Source organism: Coturnix japonica, chromosome 3, assembly GCF_054131305.1.
Source record: "Coturnix japonica strain WE chromosome 3, WE-NBRP24, whole genome shotgun sequence".
NCBI lineage: Eukaryota > Metazoa > Chordata > Aves > Galliformes > Phasianidae > Coturnix > Coturnix japonica.
This window is the reverse complement of record NC_140665.1, coordinates 59,812,279-59,834,314: the sequence shown is the minus strand read 5'-3', so window position 1 is coordinate 59,834,314 and position 22,036 is coordinate 59,812,279. Positions and strand designations below refer to the sequence as shown.

Sequence of the window (22,036 nt, the reverse complement as noted above, 5' to 3'; positions counted from 1 at the left end):
TCTTGTCATTTTAAATAGTATTGTTTACTATTAGTAGTATGGGAAGTATTGCAAACTACCAAATTCATACTTACAAGGATATCTCTCAACAATGCTTGCTTCATTCACAAGAAGCAAACATGGCCACCTACATGTTAATCACTTGGTTTCAAAAGAGAATTTTTCTGCAGTATTTTTTCATTTGCAGTTTTAAAGATCTGTTCAAATATATGAATATTCATGTGTTAGTGGAGAAAAATTTAGTGAAATTTTTAAAAATTCCAAGGAAGTAATAAACTTGTAAGTAGCTGCACATCCAATGACCACAGCTGAAAAGAAACACACCCAAGAAACACACACACAATTAAAAACAACAACAACAACAGAAAAACCCACAGCAGAGCAATATCCTGCTTCAAGCTCCTTCTTTGAAGAAAATAACACCAGTTATGAAATCAGATTCAGGGACCTTTTTCTTAAATATTTGCTGCTCTACTTAATGAATCATAGAATGACCTTGGTTGAAAAAGACCTCAAAGATCATCTAGTTTCAACCCCTCTTCCATGGGCAGGGTTGCCAGCCATTAGACCAGGATGCCCAGAGCCACATTCAGCCTGACCCTCCACAGATGGGGCATCCACAACCTCTATGGCTAAATACTTCAAATGCTTGCTGTGATCTTGTAAAAGTTCTTCACTTATTGAGAAAAAAATTATACTTAGTATTAAAGTTGCTGAGCTACTAACAGATTAACATAGTTTCAGAACTTTACAATCGCATATCGCAGATTTTCTTCCTTAGAACGTAATCATAATAATCCTCACAGTGTAACCTTACATCTTATTTTATTGTGATTTTAATGAGGAATAGTGTAGGTGAAGATAGCCATAACACCTGGAGTTCAGTTCTTTAGAGTCTCATGCATTTTAACCGATCTGTTCAAATGTGCTAAGTCATGTCTATTTTACTATTTTCTGTAATCATCTTGTATGTGTAGAAGCCGTATAACTTATTCAGACAGTGCCTAGGCATGGAAAAATACCTAGAGTTTAAATTCTGCTTAAAAAACAAACAAACAAACAAAAAACACAACTAAAAAAGTCCTCCTCCCTCCCCTTTTTCTCACTGGAAACAGAAGGGGTACTAATTTCTAATTATTACATAGCAGAAGAAATATTGATAAGAATTGAAATGTCCCAGGTGTATAAGGTACTACAGTGAGCTGACAGTGGGACTAATTGAGACTTTTCTTCTCTGGAAAAAAGGTCAGAGGCCAGACAAGCTACTAAGCTGACAAAATTGATATTTATGCTCAAACAAATTAGTTGTTTTGTGTAAAGAGGTCACATTTTCTGGATGTAAGCCTGTCAACTTCTAAGATATCATAGCATGTATCTGTAAACTATTCTTAAGGACCTTCTGAAATCCATGCTGAAAATTAAGACTGACCATTATTTGGGGTAAACATGGTATGATGCAAGACCTCCAGGGAAAGACAAAACCAACAAACCAACCAACCAAAAAACAACAACAAACTTTTTAATTATCTCTATAACGGGTGTCTTGTTCTGTGCTTTGTTTGGAATAGCAGTGGTTTAACACAATCTTTTTTAACATTCTCATGAAGTTCTTATGTTCACTCAAATCTCTGAAATATTTGACTCTGGATGTATTTTGTACAGGCATATTTTGGCAGGTAGAGTTTATATTAACTATAAAAAAAAATGTGTTTGCAACAATACACATCAAACATTAAAATTATTCCTTAAAAAAACACACACACACACACACACACACAAAAACCATTTTCAGATTATTTATCTCATCTCAGAATTAAAAGAGAAAACAGCCCTTTAAAGAAACCATATCAATCTCCTTCAATAATGTATAAATTATAATGTGTCTTGCCATTTTAATAGAAGACTGAAATCACTGTAATGGTATTTTGAACAATTTATTCTCCAACATTATGGTTACCTCAACATTATACAGTGAATCTGTGGTCTCTCGCAGTCGTGCTCTAGTTAACTCTAGTTCTTTCTGGAGTATTTCCTGAGCTTCTTGAAGACTGGAGATATGTCCTTCTGCAGTACCAAGGCCTTGTTCACTTTTTCTTACGAGATCTTGCAAACGACACACCTACAATATATAATGTTTTTAAAAAGCTAATTACATAATTATTATTAATAACAGTCAAGCCAACTTGGTTTTCTACAAATTTCTAATTCAAATAATTTTTACTTTGCACAGCCTGTTCTTTTCCCTTTTAATATCGCTTAATCTTTGTGTATTAAAGCTAAATTACTGCAATACACTGTAAGTTAAACAAATTAAACAAGGATAAAAGGATTTGACACATTAAACAAGGTTACACAAAAGTTCTGAAATTAGCAGTATTTTTACTGGGAGAAAGCATATTTTATGCAAATTAAAATCACAAGAAGCACTATTTTGAAATACATAAACTTTAACTTGTGGCAACATTTATGTTCCTCTGTCTTCAGACTGTCCATAAGTAAGCCCATTTAAAGCTCAACCTAATTTCTGCAACGTGATCATATCACAGAGACACAGAACAGGGTATGAACCGGCAATATTAACTACTGTTTCTGTATGTCAGCAAAATTACATGCAAGTACCATTAGCAACTCTAAACACACACATGCATCCCTACAACTCTCTCCCACTGTAGGCAATCCCATTAACATGGGAATTAACAGCAGTCCAGCAGATCTAAAGGATAAGAAAATCTTACATAATTATGCCAATCATGACATTTAGACCTAGTCCATTAAGGACAATGCAGTGCTGATGACTGTGTAAAATGAACCATAGTAACATGACCAGAAATCCTTTGCATAAAGATGACCAGTACTTAAAACCAGACTTGCCAAAAGGTCTTGACTGGTGAAAGGAACAGAAAATAAAAATAGAAGTAATAAATAAATGAAATACAACTAAAAGGATAAAAAAAAAAGGTAAACTCATTCTAGGACACAAAAAACTTGGTCTTGACTTATCAGAACTCTCAAAGAAAAGTCAGGCAAGCATTGGAGATAATAATTTTCTTCTGTAGCTTGATTTTAGATTGATTGGCCTAATGAGGGTTGACCTTTCCTCACACTTTGAGTAATAAAGCAGCTGCCAAAAAAAGAACATGGGATGGCAAAGGTTCAAAACCAGCCTTTTCAGTAGATATGCCAGAACCAAGTTAACATCCCCAGAAAGTGATATATGCTTACTCTGTATGTAATCTGTAACTCTAAAATCAACAGCAACAACCAAAGTGAAAGAAGCAGCAGAAACATAAAAGCTGAGATAAAGGCATGCTAGACATTTCAGAGAAGGTTCTTTCAGGTCTGTGAAGCCACTTTCAGCTGTCAACACAGAACTAAAAGTGTGAAGTACTTGACTCACGTGCTTCAGACAAAGATAGTAAGAAAATAAAACACATTGCTTCTGTACTAGAGTGGATTTACAGACTACACTGAATTTAATTTCTTCACAGTTTCTCTCATTCTCCTAACACTCAAAATATACTGTATGACAATTATGCTAGCATAAGAATATGTATGCTCAACTATTACATAGCAGATGGAACAAATATCCTATTTTGGTTTATGTTAGAGTTGCCTATTCCTCAAGTATGCTTATGCGTTCTATTTTATTTTTTTTTAACTCAGTGTGCTTACTAATTTTCCAAGATGAAACTTTGAAATGCATGTATGACTGTTTAGCTCACAATAACAAATGCATTGTATTTTCATCCGTTTAAATGTAGGCAAGCATACTGTCAAAGAGAGCCAGTGCAGTTCCAGCATCAATTAGTACATTTTCCAACATCTGAAGTATTGGCAAAGGGAACCATAGCTACCAAGGAGACTGCTGTTTAACAAGGTCCCACAACTGACTCAGCACACCTGCTGCTGAACTCTAAAGATTATGACTTTCAAAATATATTGTACATTCACTTTTAAAAGTTTTCTTCTAAAGAGAGTTTAATGTCTGTGCAAGTTGCAAGCCAGAAGAATTAGAAAAACACCTGCTACATCCAGATCTAGTATGGTACAGAACATGTACTACTGCAAAAAAGTACTTAAATTCATGCCTAAATTCAAGTCTGTTTTAAGGCACACATGAAAATCATGTATGGCCTATTGAGCAATGAAGTGAAAACTAGACAAGAGTTCCAAAGAACAGACTGATGTTTTGATATTAATAGGATACATTTCAAGGATATTCATTTATTAATCATAAAAAAAACAAACCAAAACAAACAAAACACACACACACACAAAAAAAAAAACAACCAAAAGCAATTACATAAGAGCTTAAAGATAGATTTGAATTAGGTTTTAATGTATTGTAAACTCAAAACTAAAAGTGTTTTGAGAATATGTTTAACCTAAACTGTATGTATCAATATATTAGTACACTGTAAATAATCTGTCTCCTTATAAACGATAATGGCATATAATCTTTTGTTGGAAATATAGGAGGTGCTTCTTCGAAAGTAACTTGCAAAACTAGGGGTGGTGATTATGTTGAAAAATACATTTTGTAGTTGAGAATTCATTCTATCAAACTGTTACTGTGCTCTTTGCAGCAGCTGAAGTTTCCACTGGAATAAATACGAGGCAGTACTTTTGGAGAAACCTACATATGAAGCTAGAATTTACTGTGTGCTAACTATGAACCAATATGGCTTCAAACAAAAATATATTACCCCCCCCGCTCCTCTTTCTTTTGACATGCTTTGTGTAGAGATCTAAATATCTAATGAGAAGATAAGCAGAGTTAAGACAAGCAAGACTGTTCTTGTCAATTTTTTTTTTGTTTTGTTTTGTTTTGTTTTTTGTTTTGATGTTTTTGGAGAAGACAGTTAAGCCATTGCTCAGAAGCAGTCAAGTAACTTACCATGCTTGAAGAATATACTACTTTTAATAGAACTAATGCAATACACAGACTGAACAGTGTAGTCTTGGCTTTGCACAGGACTCTAAGCATAAATGGAGTACAAGATCATTATTGATTAAATGCAATCTCAAGCACAGAAATGTTAGCTGATACAATAAAGTTGACTCTTGCCTCCTGATTGGCAGAAGTCAGTTTCGTTGTCAGTTCTTCCCTCAGGTTTTCCAGCTGCTGTCGAAGCTGATTCTTGTCATCCTCCAAATGCAGTTTCTCCTTCTCGAACTGCTGCTCTAACTCCTTCAGAAATAAGTGTGAAAGAAATATTAAATATCTTGGCTCAGACTCCTAAGAAATCAGTAATATCTCAGAACTGTTACAAGAAAATACATAGATCAGAGCCTTGCATGATACAAAAAGCACAACTGAAGCATCAGTAAGATTCTGGGGAAAGGGAGATTCATAGCAGAAAAATTAAAGAGGAAAAATATTGTCATAAAAAGGCATAATACTCTAAGGGAGCTGGAAGACAGCATGTATTGTCATCCAGCTCATTCCAAGAAGAAATGGATGCTGACCCTTCCTCATCTGATTATTAGAGCTGGTGGTGAGCATAATAAGCCTAGTAGTTTATTGGCTCAAGCAGTCTATTATTGCAATATGCAATAAAAACTTATTTCAAGCTGTTTATAGACAGCTTGAAAGAAATCTCTTTGTGGTAGAAGCTGGATAAAGTGACAAAATAGAGGGCTGTACTTTGAATAATGCACTGCTGTACAATATAACAAATGTATGCTCTCTTTACCAGGTAAATATAACTCACCACATGACAATTAATGCTTGTTAAGTTAGACTTGTTCTGTTTGTATCATGAAATCTGCTGTCTGCAAAATTTCACTGGTGCTATTCAGACTCCATTCTGATAACTGAGTAATCAGATTCTTTATGACACTTCTCAGTTCAGCTGTGCAGTACTAAAAATTATTAGCATTTCTATTTTCATCTTTTTATCTTCTGATAAGCTACAAAAATGGCAGCAGTCCATTCCATAGATGGAAAAAATGATAAAAAGAAATTTAAATCATTTATTTCCAAAGACTACCAGATGACTTTCCTAGTCTTTCAGTGCAAAAGAAATCTCCATATCCTCTATCCAAAGGTTTCTTGTATCATGCTTCTTCCACAGATTAAGCTCAACACCTCTCACCACCTGAGACCATCTGTTTCTCTCTTGAATTACTCAAAACTCCCCAAGTGTGATTCAAGATATATTTCATACATAGATGAGACAGTACAGCGATTAAAATTTATTAAGATCTAGACTCTGACACCCCTATATAAGTTAACTTCCCCTGACTAGAATCAAGTTTCACAATTCTCACATTTATAGTTAGAATAGGGAACACCTCTAATTTAATGACTTAAGAAGAACTATTTTATGATGTTTTACTCTCTACATTAATTTTAGTAACTAATTCTTCAAGACAGTGTTTTCTAAGGTAGCTGGGACGTGAAGTAAATTAATAAAAACATCATTGATGCAAACATGTTCTACAATAACAAAAGATTCAAATATTTTAACCAGTCCTATGGAAAGACTATTGCATTCTGGAAGCTAATTTAATTACTTACAAAAGGCAAGAATGTCACAGTGTGCCTCAATATAAAACCTTCCCTAAGCATCAGTGACTACAGCAAAAACATTTTGCTCTTATCCCAAAAGGCCAGTTCTATGACAGCAGCAAGCCTTCCAGTTTCAAGATGCTGAGTAACTGATCTCACATGAAATATCAACCATTCATGGGCCACAAGAACTGGAAAAACACATCTATTAAATTAAAAAGTAGTAGTCCAGTCTTCATTACGAAGCAAATTGTTTTGAGTTGAGAATTCTTCTCTATAAAGAGAAGAGCATGAGTTTTCTGTTATTGTTTTGTAAGATATATATTACTTTAAAAAAGGTTGAGCAGTTTCTTCAGAGTGGTTCAGTAAGTCTGCAGATAAAATTTGCCATTCGACAAAATGACGCACTACAGGGTTCAAATTACACCATCTGCATTTTTTGAATTTGATTATTCAAAGAAAACAAACCTACCATCTGCAGTTTTTTCTTATCCTTATTAGCGCTGCTGTGTGCAGCCTCAATTGCAGTATGGTGTTTCCATGCCAATTCTTCTAAAGTTTTTGAATGAGCCTCTTTCAACTGTGCGGCCTCTCCTTCTAATCTTGCTTGCAGTTTTACCAACTCCTTCTCATAATATTCACGCTGCGTCTCCCTTGCTTCATTTACTTTCTAGAAAAGATGTAGAAAAAAACCATTTGTATCCAAGGGTAACAAAATCCTATTGCAATTCAAAGAGAATAGTAGGGGGAAACTAAGAGGAAATACATAAAACTTTACTGATACTGATACAGTGTAAGTATATCCAGGCAAAACAGTATATCTGTATCAAAATCTGTGTTTTGTACTATTTAATCTGAAGAAAGAGCGATCAAGTATCAAGTCTGAAGAAAATTTCACTTCACGGTTTTCCAGCATATACAGATCTTCAGATAATCTTTTAAAAAAGTTGTTACTTACTTCACCTTTCTCCCTAACAAGACACTTTTGATATTAGGTATCTGCTCTTACCGTAATAAGTGAAATGGTGTTGTTTTTAAGATGCCTGAAGGAATATGAACAGTATCTAACCTAACTTCCCTTTGTTCTCACTTTACAGTCTACATTATTTATTCTATGTTGCGACATGAGGTACACTTGGAACAAACTAATACTGGTCCAAACCAGGTAGAACATAAAACATATTCACTTTTTCGATATAAATTCAAGTCTGCTTTCATTCAGCTGAAGCAATTAAGTTGTCTAACCTTCTCCAAAGCCAGAATCTGCTGCCTTTGTCGCTCATCCAGACTCTGTGTTTTGCTTTGTAGTAAGTTTCTTTCCTCTTCCAGTTGGGATAGTTTCTCTTTTAATCTAGACTTTTCTGATTCCAAATCTCTGATTGTAACTTCTTGTGTCATTTGGGTAGCTTGAAGCATTCCAATGTGACCTAAAAACAAAACTCTTTAAAACCTCATGTCATTGGTCTTGTAAGTGAAGTACACATTCATACGCTAATGATTTCTAGAAAAACTTCAGTGGAAATTTTCACATGGATCTCCGTGATGCAATGCTTACATTCCCTTTCATTTTACTCTTTTTCATTTTTATTGTTAAAACACCCAACAATTGCAGAGGCTTTGGTGCTAGGGCTCCTTTAGTTTCAATTTCTCTGCTTCAAAATTGCATGCTGATTCCAAGAGAATACAGAAGTAAGCAGGTCTAAGAACACACACAATCAATTCCAAAGAACTAACCTCTCCTAAAACCACGCATTTTTGCCCCACAAAAAGCTACATAAAAGAAAACAAAACACTGACGTCCAGTGGCAAAGAGGTGTTATTAAATTCATAATTTAATCAGCATGCAATCTATGTAGAAATTACAGAATTCTACTTTGTTCATTTTGCTGTGAGGCTATGACTAAAAGATTCATTACAACTCATTCTTGTTATAGAAAGGCATGACCTAAATCTTTGCAGGTCAGAGGCTTGCTTTTGATGCCTTTTTGTTTTCTGGAAGATCAGAGACCCATTTGAAAACTATGATTGAGATTGCCTTAGCAGGAAACATATTCCTTTTAGCTATTTCCATCCAGAAGGACCTTGCAGTTTTGAGTCCCAAATGGCCTCTATATTTTCAAAATACAGAACCTAGCCTATTCCAATCCCTTACAAGCATGGTGTGTATGTCCTAGGTATCTCCCCAGATGGCAAATACAACTAGACTCATCTGCAGAACTGTCTCATCATTTGAGGGACAGAAATAAAGCCTTGGTACAGGCCACATTTACACACACTACTCAGGAGCTAGGCCACAAGAAAATAGCTATAAGGAAAATCCTAACAAATTTATTAACCAATAAACTGCATATCTTCTGAAGGTGGGGGTAAAGCAAAGTACCACTGCCTCAGTGAAATCACAAAGCAAATGAAAATGATGGAGAAACAGGAATAATGGTTTGGTGACTATATAGAGAACACACAGATGCAAGACAGAAGCGTATTAAACAAGGATAGTGTCAAGAAATCATTACTAAACACTATAGCTAATACATTAAATCATTACAAAACACTATAGCTAATACAAGATGATTCAAGATCTTGAAGATATATACAGAGCACACAAAGTAAAACACTGTACTTGCGTACAATTAATTACACATAAAAAGATTCTAAGTGCAAACTATGAAGTATCAAAACAGTTAATAAAAGAACGCTTGTCAGAAACATGGAGGGCTTTTAGTAGTAGGTAGTAAGACGTTGTTAGTAGTTGGTAGAGGAGGGTTGTTAGAGTTAGGGTATGGTTAGGTTGCAGTTGGACTTCATGAATTTTAAGGTCTTTTCCAACCTGGACAATTCTATCACTCTATGAAGAGCATTAAGCAGCCCTTAGGCATGGTAAACCACCACAAGCTTTAAAGAAAAAAAAAAAGCTAGAATTAATGGACGAAGAGCATTTTTCCGATTACATTACTAACATACATACTGGCTTTGAGAACAAGATCAGTGGCCTGCTGTTGTAAGCGTTCTCTGGCAGCTGCTAGCTCACTTTCCACTTCTTTATGTTTGCTTAGCAATGACATCTCCTCCTCCTTCACGTCATCTAGCTGTTTTTGAAGAACCTACAGGAAACATGGTATAACATTATATATGTAGAATAACGTTCATATGAGTACTTGGTGAAAAGGTACAGAAAAGACCTGTCAGCAAACAAATTTTATTTTAACACAAGCTAAAGTCTTGTAATATTATCATCACATCCATGATGTGTATTTCCAAAATTATCATAGAAGATACATGGCATGACAAGGAAACAGTTTTTTCGTCTCTTTAATTAAACAGAGTTGGAAATGGACTTTTGGAAGACCCTCTGAAGACTGGAAAAAAGACTCTACTGTATTAATCTTCTGATACAGGAAGAAGGGACTGTTCTTTTACCTATAGCAATTACACAAGACAACAGCAAAACAGTCCAAAGGATTGGCTGAAATTAGATTATAAATGGGAAGAGATGGTGGAATATCTCAGCTCAAGACAATGAAGTTCTGGATGCTTCCAGAATTACTATAACAATCATATTTAAGATATTCGGAAGCACGAGACTTACTAAGACTGCCAAAAGTGAAATATTTAAGCTCCTCCACAGAGATCTTTATACCTAGGCACAGTTAGAAAAAGCGAGTAGTACTTTACAAAAACTTTTCCTTTAAGGACAGCATACGGAGTCCTATCTCTCTGCTGACCAAAAGACCTGCCTTTGTAAGTCTGAGATATCTTGTCCTTCCTTATGGACAAGAAATATCAGCATTGAAGAGCAACTTCAAAATTGAAATAACTGAAAACATATGCAGCATTTCAGTCACTGTCTGTAAAGACATCACAGAAGGCTTTTTTAATTATAAAGCTAACAAAGCAAACATCCAGAAAGTTTTTTTTTTTTTTTTTTTGTTGTTGTTGTTGTTGTTGTTCTCAAAAACCTGTTGTTCTTAACACTCTGGATGCTTAGGTCATATAGTCACCAATGATCTCTACAACCACTGAATATTCAGAATATTCATCTTCTCTGCAGTCCATTCCATTAAATTTCTTAAAATATATTCAGTTGTTTCTCAGCTTTTCTAGAAAGCATTTCAATTAATCAGCATAACAACTCAGACATTATCAGTCACCAGCATCCTCCTTCCCACTCTGAACCTTTTGTTTTAGGAAGTACGGATGAATTTACATGAAGAACTAAGGAAAACATACTTGTGCAAGACTTTTTATTTCTCTTCCTTAAGTGGATATGGTTTTGAATATTCTGTCCAGTATATGGGTGATACACTTTGGGTGATATGACTGGAACTTCATGTGTAGTGGAAAGCAAGTCACTTTGCTTGTATAGGGAGAACAAAACTTTCCCATGATTAGGATTTCTAGAGTCTACTGGAATATAAACAAATACATGTTAATTCAGTCTGGAAAAATTAAATACTATAAATAAAATATCTAGAGTGGATGAAAAACAATTTTGAGTAGTATAAAATTTTGTTTACATGTTTCAGTCATCTCAGTGTAACAGTCTGGCAGCCTAAACTGGAAAAGAAATAAATGAACTAATTTGTGGAACATCATGGTATTGACCTCACCTGAACATTGTTTTCTGCTGTACTAAGCGCCACCTGAAGCTTTTGGCATTTTTCCCGTAGACTGGCTGCTTCATCCTGGACCATTTGCAATTCAGTTTTAAGTTTTCCCAGATTCTTCCGTAAAATACTTTCTTGGTTCTGAAACTCTTTCCTTAGCTCCACCTCTTTTTCTTTGCAAGCATGCAGACTTTCAGCTGTAAAAAGCTGGGATCTTTTCAATGAATCAAGTTCATGTTCATAGAAGGATTGTGCTTTGCTAAGTTTACCTTCATAGTCCTCAATGAGCTTTTTTCTTTCCAGTCTCAGTTCCTCAACTTTATTATTCAAGTCTTCAAGCTCCAGTCTGTGCAGTTCCTCTAGCTTTTCTTGTCCCTTACTCAAGGTTGCATTCTGACTCTGTTGGGTCTTCAGAAGTTCTTGAATCTCAAGCCTATGTGCAGCTCGCAAGTCTTCCAGAGCTGAACGCTTGTCCTTTTCATACTGCACTTGCAACTGTATGAAACTTCGTAGCCTTTCCTCAAATTTCTTTCTAATCTCTTCTACTTCTCTTGACATGGTCACTACACGTTGGACATGCTGGGCTTCTGCACAAAGCTGCATGTCTTCAACTCTATCCTTATATGCTTCAAATTCTGTCAAGGCCTGATGTTTCATTTTTTTATGATCCTCCAGTGACTCCTCCAAAACCTGGATCTTTCTCTTAAGATCCATTTCTTCTGCAACTTTACTTTTATACTGCAAGATCTTCTCCCTTGTCTCTGCAAGAATTTGTTGAATTTCTTCTTCATGGGCATCCTTAAGGGCTTGGATAGCAGCTTCATGTTCATCATTTTTAGTGTTCAAAGCATATATTACCTACAAAAACGAAACAATAATATACTGAGAAAAGGCATTCTGGCTAACTGCTATATAAAAAAATAAAAATTAAAAGCACCCTAGGCATTTTGCTACTTTGACAATCTGGCATGTTTTCCTGATACAAGTGAGACACCAAATGTTCTTACGAATTTGACTGCATAAATTCTGTATTTGTCATTACAGTCTTACACATGTTGTGGAACTGGCCTTCTACAGTCTGCAACCTACAATTTTGCTGATTAAAAGTTTGCCTTTATATACACATGTTGCTGCTGTAAATTCCAGTGGTGAAAAAAGCACATTATACATACAAAAAACAAAACATCAAAATTGAACAGAAGTTTTCTGCCGAAACAATATATGCTCCAATTTCTTTTCCTGCACTAATAAACTCCAAATCTTAAATCCCCCACTTTTCAGCTGCTATTCTTAACTATTCTGTTTTAGACATGCCTAAATTGCACTGGTTGTCCTGGTTTACAGACCTGTAGGATGCCCAGATACAAGTTGTTTTTAGTTTATCTATTATACAACCTGCAAATCCAAACGTCCTAAAATCTGAGGTTTCTAGCTACATAAACTTGCTAACCTTCCAGCTAGTAAGTCAGTTGAACAGAAAAGGGAGACAGCAGCTTGGGGAACTGAGGGAGCAAGGCAGCTGAAGCTAACTGTAAAGTCAGCAAAACTAAAACTTTCACCCAGTATTGAGTAGAGTAACCATATATATCTCATGGGATGTATCTCACAAACATACAGATGTGTGCGTATGTTTACAAATACATCAGTGAAGAAACTATTTATACTGTAAAAAATAATATGAAATTGTCTGCTAAAGGTCTTAATACCTTTTATGCAAAACAGTAGCATAACTAATAAGAGTCTAACAAAATACTCTGTGATTCAGTCCAATGAACTGTAATAGCATTAGTAACAAAATCAGTAATGACCTTTTTATGCCAAAAATCAAGCACTGAACTATTTAGCTCTACCACATGGAGTATAACTAAGGAAATCTTTTTCTTCATTAGCATTAGTGTATACAGACAAAACTGTATCTGAAAGACATTTGACTATTTGGCTAAGAAACATTTATAGCTTCAAACCAGATATTATATTCTTACATAGCCAGCTTCACTTGGGTCATCTGCTTCAGCCAGCAACTCAATCATGATAGAATGAATGTTTTTCCAATTAAAAACCACATAGTACACCTTAATAATAGTATTAGGTGCCAAATAAATTTTGCAGCACAGAGAATATCAAAACAAATGAGTGGTTTGTTCTTCTGAAGTTAACATGGAAATCAGAAGTGATACCTTTTAGAAAAACAGCAAACTAATGTGCCTTACACACACACACACACACACACACAAATTATATCTCTAGTAAACCTTCATTTCAGACTCAACAAATGGACCCCTGAGACAGAGCACTACATTCAGCCTCACCCAACTGACATGCCTTGTTTTCAATATACACTTTGGTGCTGCTGCCAGTGCCTGTCGATGCCTCAGCCACCAGTTTGAAACACCCCAAGAATGCACCTCTCTTTAATATGCTGCAACAAAACTACAGTGCCAACAATGAATCATTCATGCGTAACTTATTAACAATTTGGAACACACAAACCAACAAGCCTGACTGACTCTATCAGTAGGTAAAAGAGAAGTGAGCAGTTCAACACAGAAAGTACTATGATACACTGGGAAACAATAACAAGACTTTTCTAAGGACAAGTCATTACCCACAGATACAAGTGGGATACAAATTTAAAAGCTGAAGTTTACAAAATAGAGATGTTAAAATCACATATTCCAGGAATTATTGTATAGCTACAAAAAACTAATTCATATCATCTACTGCAGTCCAGAATGACCACTTTCTCCATTACAATGAGCAAAACATCCATTTTCCTCCTTTTCTTCCTCTCTGCTGACTAAAGTAAGTTATACTTAAATATGTCTTTACTAAATATCTGCTCCTTAGTAGATTAAAAATATAATAGCTTTGAAGTATTTTCCTGTAGGACTAAAAAAAAATTATAATTGTTCAGAAAAGTTCTCCACAATTACAAGTGCATTCATATAAATACATTACTAACAGATACATGAAGTAGACAGCAGATAATAATATTTTATTCCTTCTCATGCATTATTACTAGCTGTACATAGAACTCCACCAGATAAACTCTGAAGCTTTTTCCATATAACAATTGAAGTGACATTTTTAATGACATATTTTTCTTTAATCATAATCAAGAGACAACCCTGCTCAAATGTTTCAAAGGGGAAACCAAGTTATTGCTAAATCTAACACTCAAGCTACTCTCCCTTTTAAAAAAAAAATAAAATAACGTATGTCCCTCCCTACCCAAAACCTACACACGTCCATATTGTTTCTATTTTTACTTTACTTAAATAAATAAATAAAATTCTTTCAACTACAAAGAGTTTCTGTTCCCTAGGGAAAATACTGTAAATACAGATGCTTTGTTAGTTCAGGCCTTTCTGTTGCTGGCAACATAACAAGACTCCTTAAGCCCTGAATTTCAGGCCAGGATTGCTTGGACAACACTGCAATAATGGAAGAAAGAGTATTTGTTCATTAGCCATCTGGTCTACTGAAAGTCTTCATAAATGCCAGGCCAGCACATTAGGTGCACAATATGACAAACAGAGAAGCGACATCCAGAGTCTGCAGCTGGAGCATCTTCCTCCAACAGCATATCTCCAAAAAAGCTAGTCAAACTACACCGGTCTGACTGTTCTAAGATCCAAACAGGGCAAGAACATGACATTACTTCCCAGCCCTCAAAACATACTCTATCTGAAAATAAATTAAGTTCTTAGACTTAAAACAAACCAAAGTCTTAAATAATAATAAACAATAATAATAAAATTCCCTGTTTTATCGTTCAGGCTTTCACTATTTCATTACTTTTACTATTAGTCAAGGCTAACATTTTATTATACTGTTTCACCTTCAAATCTAACTCTGTATTAAGTCTTACCATTCCAAGTGTCATGATTTCAACCATTTAGTTTCCACTACACACTCATCATAAAAAGCTGTTTTTTTTTTCTTTTCTTAAATTTATCTATGTATGGTTTCACTGAAATTACATCATTTTTCAATAACTAAGCATGCAATGAAACAAGTCTTGCTCTTTCATTTAAATAATTTTTGTGGAAATGCTCGCTAATGTCGGTATCTGAAGCAAGAATTATCTTAACTAGTCAGAATAACATACTTCTTTATTTTTTCTTTTGAGGTGGGGAAGGGTAATGAGGGGTGGAAGAGACAGGAGAACAACTGGGGAAACAAATAGAAAGATCAAAATGATCAAAGAATATTTAAATTGTAATGGTTTGCTAAATCTGTGCTATTACCGTATTTCATTCTACATTAATTGTGAGATGTTAACTCTTACTGTTCCAGAGATTAACCAGACAAAAAGTATGTAAGTAAATTTGTTCAGAGTTTCACACCAAGGTCAGTCAAAGGAGGATCTTCGTCAAGGACTCAAGTTCTGGGCATCAAGAACTATCCTAAGCAGCAAAACAAAATCTCTAAGAGCTGATATGATATAGAATGATTGAAGGAAAAATCAAGAAGTCTAATTTCTTCAGCATATGTTGGTGCTTATTTGTTTTTTCTGTTTTTTTTTTTTTTTGGGGGGGGGGGGGGGCTGGTTGTTTTTTTGGGTTTTTTTTGTTTTTTTGTTTTTTTTTAACGTAGCAGTTCAGAAAATACTGGAGATCTTAAATCAGGGAACACATCTAAGTATGCTCACAAGAATTTGTTACTCTTTTTTTTATTATTATTATTTTTAAATAGAGACATTTGCGTGCAACTTCATGTTAAATAATTAGCTCAAGGCCTCTTTCCTGGAGGCACACACAGGTCTGTATGATGCACATGTCAGTTTACATACATATTCAGTCTCCCAAATAAAATTGCCTGGATCTGACTCCTACTATAAAAATCTGTGTTTTTTTGTTTGTTTTGTTTCTGTTGGGTTTTTTGGTTGTTTTTTGTGGGGTTTTTTGTTTTTTGTTGTTTTTTAATAAAAAGGAAACAAACAAACAAAAAAAAAAACCACCCCTAAAATAGTGGCATATTGCAAAACTATCCATCACCTCACAGAAACATTGAGAATGATCCAAGTAAGCTATATACAAAAAATATATTCATAGAATATCAAGAAATTACTCTGAAGCACTTTTAAAGACTATTCTATGGACAATGCGGATTCCAAAACATTTTTTCTTCAGTAGAATTATGAATGTTATCTTAACTTTAAGAGACAGTGTAGAAAAAAAACTGCTTTGTAGAATAAAGCATTTCACTGAGAAAACAAACCTGCTCAGGTCTAATTACTTTTTCAAAGTTTCAAGCTTATCCAGCAAATAAGTAAACGATATATGTATATTTCACTGCACTCTTTATATGCATATATAAATTCTGCTTAATGTGTGCGTGTGTGTATGTGTATTTATATATGTGTATAAAGAGTGCAATGAAATATACATATATTGTTTACTTATTTGCTGGCTAAGCTTGAAACTTATTTCTAGCATTTAACACACTCCTCTTCCTCTGCCACAGTCAGGAAAGGTTCTAATAAGCAGGAAAGATTTTGATACCTAGCTTTCCCTTCTCATTTAGTTTTAGCAAGTCCTTTCCCTAAATATAACCTATATTTAAAGAGGATTTTTCCTACCTATAGCTTAAGGGGTTAGAAAGACTGCGTATAATACATCTTCAAAAATAATATCTCTTCCATTAAAGTGTAAATGTTATTTATGATAAGGAACATTAAACACACGCAAGCTCAATGAATACAGTTGTGGATTAATACCAATGGTCAGCAAATCACTACACAACTGTTCTCTCACTCCCCCTTTCCTCAATAGGAAAACAAACAAACAAAAACAACAACAACAAAAAATATGATGAAATACTTTGTGGGCTGAGATAAGAACAGGATGTCACTCAACAATTACTTCCAGGTCATTAGAAAAGGACTAGGTGCAGGAAAGTCTAATGCTGCTTATTGCCTATTGTTAGCAGAATAGAACAGCGAGGAATAAAAAGAATCTTCTTCTCACCTATCTTCTTCTATTTCCTCCTCTTGAGCAGGGCATGGCAACAGGGGCTGTGAATAGTCCATAACACATCATTTGTGCCACTCCTCCATGGTCATTCCCTACCCCTGCTCTAGCATAGGGTCACTCCTGTGGAATGCTGTCCCTCCCAAATAGATCCCATGTGGTGTTCCCATGGGCTGCAGCTCCTCTAGCACTGTTCCAATACAGCTCCATATCTGTCCATCCTCAAGGATGTCACTGCTCCAGCATGGGGCCCCATGGGTGGCATTTGCCTGAGCCCTCCTGCCCCACCACAAGCTCCTCTCTATGGGCTGCAACTTTGCCCCGGGGCCTGCAACCATGGGGACTCTCCCTAGGCTGTGGCCTCCTTCAAGCCACATCCACTGCTGCACTGTGGGCTGCATGTGGAGATCTGCTCCACACAGTGTCCATGGGCTGCAGGGAACTGCTCCACTATGGGCCTCTCCATGGGCTGCAGGCAACTTCTGCTCCACACTTGGAGCACTTCCTTCCCTCCTTCTGCACTGACCTTGCTGTCTTCAGGGCTGATTTGCTCTTATTTTCTCATTCCTCTCTCCCATCTGCTATTGTGCAACAGTTTTTCCCTTTCTTTAATCTGCTCATTGCTCATTCTGGGTCAGCAGCCTGACACTTCTGGAGCTGGCTTTGATTTGACATGGGGTAGCTGCTGGACTCTACTAAGAGGCTGCTCCTGCAGCCACGCCCCCCACTACCAAAACCATGTCATATAAACCCAATATACATACCAACAGAGCTAAGTACATTTCATGAATGTTTCCCTTTTTCTGACAGAAATTTAAATATTTGCACTTGTTAATTTGCTACAGAATTTTCAGCAAGTTCCTAATATACCTCTTATATTTTACGCAGTCTTCTACAGCAGCATAAGGATACAAAACACACTAGGACACTATGAAAAGATTCCAACAAATTAAATGCAGTGTCATTAAAATGAAATTTTAGTGACAGTAGTGTATAAAAGCAAAAGAAAACATCCCTGAAGATAAACACTGCAAAAAGAAGCAGAAAGGAATAATGGTCTGGTTACTGAAGTATTAAGTAATGACAAATTCCCTTGCTCTTACAAAGAACTGAACTTATTTTCTACTCCAATAACAAACAAAACAAATCAGAAAACACAAAGATCAACACAAGCTAAAGAAACCTGGCCATGCAAAAAGTCACATATTCTCTCAATCCTTTGTCAACATCTGCAAAAAAAGCAATGCAAGCTACTTTATAAAATTCTTAAGCTTCACTGGAAAGAAAATTCACGTCTGTTAATACTGTATTGTACTCCAGATAGACATAAAATGAGCTGAAGCCCTCTAATCAATACCTCACCCCCCATTCTATACAAGACATATTGCCAAGTGAAATATGTATAGTAAATACAACTCCTTCTCTTTTCCAGTTTAAGAATAGAGACAATTAAACTAAACATAGGCTATGCAGTCTACTACATAGTTTCAGCTTGAATGTAATGTAGGCTTTTAAATAAAAGAAGTGTTAAGGAAGATATACATTATGTGAAGGTGTATCTGCCAAGAAATGCACGTTTCAACATCAGCTACAGCTTCCTGGGACACTCAGCAGATAACACACCAATTAGGTAGTCAAACACAGGAGTAAAAGACCAGCTATACATGCCTTCCTAATTTGTTATGCAAAAAATTAGATACGTGAATTAGAGAGTCAAATTAATCAGATGACTTCAAGCATGCTTATTTTCACAACTAAGAACACATAGGAGTTGATCAAAAAGGGCAGATAATTCCACTGTGACAAAAGGACAGACTTGCAAATGTAATCATTCACAGCCCTCTAATGAACATTTAGATGTTTTTTTTTTTTCTACATACAGGTAAGAATCAACTGTTTCTTAAGACTAGTTAAGCATATATTAGTCACTACAACCCAATGTCCTTGGGCTGGGCAAGGCACAGAATAATTGCCAGCATCATCCAATTAAAGCCCCTTTTTGGTTCTGGAATATTAACCTCTAACAATCAAGACACAACCATCACAAATCACAATTAGCTCCAGGCAACTTGCTAAGATAGTTAAATCTTGAGAAGCATACTGCAGCACCAACAACAGTAAAAAAGATTTAGTGACAGATGTACAAATTCTGCAATCTGCCTCCTGGTGAGAAAGAAACACATTTAACTTCTAATCATCTTACTAGAATATGGTTGACACATCTGCTATATGATTAGACCTCACTGCAAGAAAAACAAGACAGGCCAAAGAACTACTCCAAGTTATTCTTTAGTCACTGGGCTGCTTCTCATTGATTTCTTTAGCTAACATGTTTGTACTGACTTCGAAGCAAGGCATGGACAACTTCTCAGAGCTGAGCAACTGACTTAACATTCAGTAGGTAACATTAGTTTGCCATTGGCAAAACAAACAAAAACACATAGCAAAATATTAAGTTCAAAGTGTCCAAAACCCAAAAAAGGTAAACGATTTTTCTGATTAATTATAAAAATGACTGTTTTTAAAGCATTATATAATATCTCAGGATGTAATTTCCTATTTTTTTTTTTTGAGAGTTAAGAAAAATTTTGAATATAACAGACTTTATATAACTTTCAGAAATAGCACATTGTCTTTTAGTAAATTTGACAAGACATCTTTGTTTCTGACTTTCTAAATTCTCATATTATTGGAAGGCAGTTCTTTCAGAAGACTTAGGTGAAGTTTATATCCTGAAATAAATCATCAGATTTTGTGTAGAATACTTTCTACCTTAGTTTTAGGAACTCAGACTCGAACCTGTCTTTTAGAATTTTGATAGTATGAATAAAACACTGCTGTTAACTTAAATATTCTCGAACATACCTCAATTTGCTTACCAACAGAATTCATGGAGAAACATCAGTGCTAGCTCTCAGTTTCACTTTTTCACCTTTTCATCATTCTTTTGGAGAGGCCAGCATCAAACTACAAGTTACAGCACTCAGTGTAAGATATATATAGTAGCTCATGACGTAGAGTACACAAAAGCTTTGGACAACCAATAAGTGGAATCTCTACAGAGATTATAGGGTAATCTACAGGTTTTCATAACAGTAGATAAAAATTATTCACCCCTGACGTCACTGGAAGTAAAACTAAAATAAGGAGACGGTCCTGAGCTCAGCACCGCGGACAACAACAGGCTGGCCGACTGAGCCGAGCCTTGCGTTCAGCACCGCGGACAGTAACAGGCTGGTCAGCCACGCCTCCGCGAAACCTCGACCAAGGGATGGTTCCAGTCAGGAGAATCACACGAGCTATCAAGTTTCCAAGAGAAGCACGTAAAGGCTCAGACTTCACTAAAATACCTATATCAATATTATAAGTCTCTAATATTCTTCAATAAAATCAGTTATTGTAGATCAGCTTGAGACTACTCTGAATTATTTGACAAGCTACTGGTTTTTATGCTTTCCGGACAAGAAAACATTCTTTCAACACACTTAAACAACTGTTACCCTTTTCTGTAAGAGCCTGAAAGAATTCCTTTTCCATGCTTCTTGAGAACAGAAGAGGCTGAAGAATTACTAGCAAATCTAGATCCCAACACAACATGTCAGTCAGGACTCTGATAAGATTTTAAAAGGCCACGTACACCAAAACCTGATGTTACATCTATGATCAACATTTCACTTTTTTTTTTAATATTGTCTAGTAAGAGGACATGTTATTAGTGCTTCCAACTTTGCCATGCTAAGTTTTCTGAAAGCAGAAAATTAACTTTCTCAGATGACTGAACATAGGCCCATTAGAAATACACACACATACACAAACACATGTGGGTACTTACATATAAAATAATTCACATTAAATAAAAAGGTTTATTTTATTAAACAGGTATCTGTAAAGAATAATATGAAGTTCAGAATGTAGCAGCTGTAAGCTGATATTCTAGAAGAAATGGTAAATACAAACCAGTAGAAATTAAGCTAGCTTTAGGCTTTGCACTTACAAAGAATATGCAATACAGAAAATGGCAAGGCCTGCCTGAACATGAATGCAGTACAATGTTACACTTTAGATATCCAGAGGTGAGGCACAACATACCCAAAACACCAAATTATGAATGCTCTACGCTGTTTTGTAGAGATACACACAAAAAAAGTATGAAGCAGAGCATGAAACTAAATGCAAGACTGGAATCCAAGGAGTAGAGAGAATGGACACAATGGACACAGTGTTGTTTCCAGATCAGCTCAAAGAGCACACAAGCTGATCTTAGTGAAGGACTCTAGTCTCTATTAGGGCCCAATTTTTGCAGTTAAATCTATGTAACATCTACCTCAGCATAAAACAAAAAGTAGGAAGGAAAAAAACAAAACAAAACAAAACAAACTAAAAGACTTGCATGCCACAGGAACTTAACTGACTATAAATAAATGCTACAAAGTCTGATCCAGTCTGGCCAAAGTAGTGAACAACTCAAACAAAATAATATCTGAAAATTTTCAAATTACGTTTAGCCACTCAGTGGTACAACATAAGCATGTATCCATTCATATATACACGATGTACATAATTTTAAAATAAGTGATGTAAGTAGTATATACTGCAACACTGGCAATACAGGTTCACATTGGGAAGAAACACATGAGTAGCTTAGAAGCACAACTCAGATAGATTATTACCATAAGATATAAATAAAAGGGCTTTTATGAAAGGAAGCCTACATTTACTAATACAGAGCACAAAAAAATAAAAACAACAAACCTATTTCAAGTTCTTTTATCTATTCTTCATTACTAGAATAATTTATCTTCATTTTCATTTCTCAAATTTTAAAACAACAAAGACAGTCATAAGAAATTACTGCAGTACATTTCAGTACAAGCTATCCAAACACATTAGCTTTCATACTGGAAAATATTAGATCTGAGAAGGCAGTCCCAGACATACCCTTT

The 22,036-nt window shown here is 35.4% G+C and overlaps 1 protein-coding gene across 2 annotated transcripts in view; it reads right to left on the bottom strand.

The window, feature by feature from the left end:
• FAM184A (family with sequence similarity 184 member A) overlaps positions 1-22,036 on the bottom strand; it is a 60,209-nt gene that overhangs the window by 30,380 nt on the left and 7,793 nt on the right. For both annotated transcript variants that reach the window (XM_085541763.1, XM_085541765.1), the window contains exons 2-7: positions 11,122-11,976; positions 9,480-9,615; positions 7,760-7,941; positions 6,987-7,184; positions 5,069-5,191; positions 1,958-2,119 (exon numbers count right to left, since the gene is read on the bottom strand). In XM_085541763.1, coding sequence (XP_085397889.1) covers positions 1,958-2,119; positions 5,069-5,191; positions 6,987-7,184; positions 7,760-7,941; positions 9,480-9,615; positions 11,122-11,976 — 1,656 coding nt within the window. The remainder of the gene's footprint in view (positions 1-1,957; positions 2,120-5,068; positions 5,192-6,986; positions 7,185-7,759; positions 7,942-9,479; positions 9,616-11,121; positions 11,977-22,036) is intronic.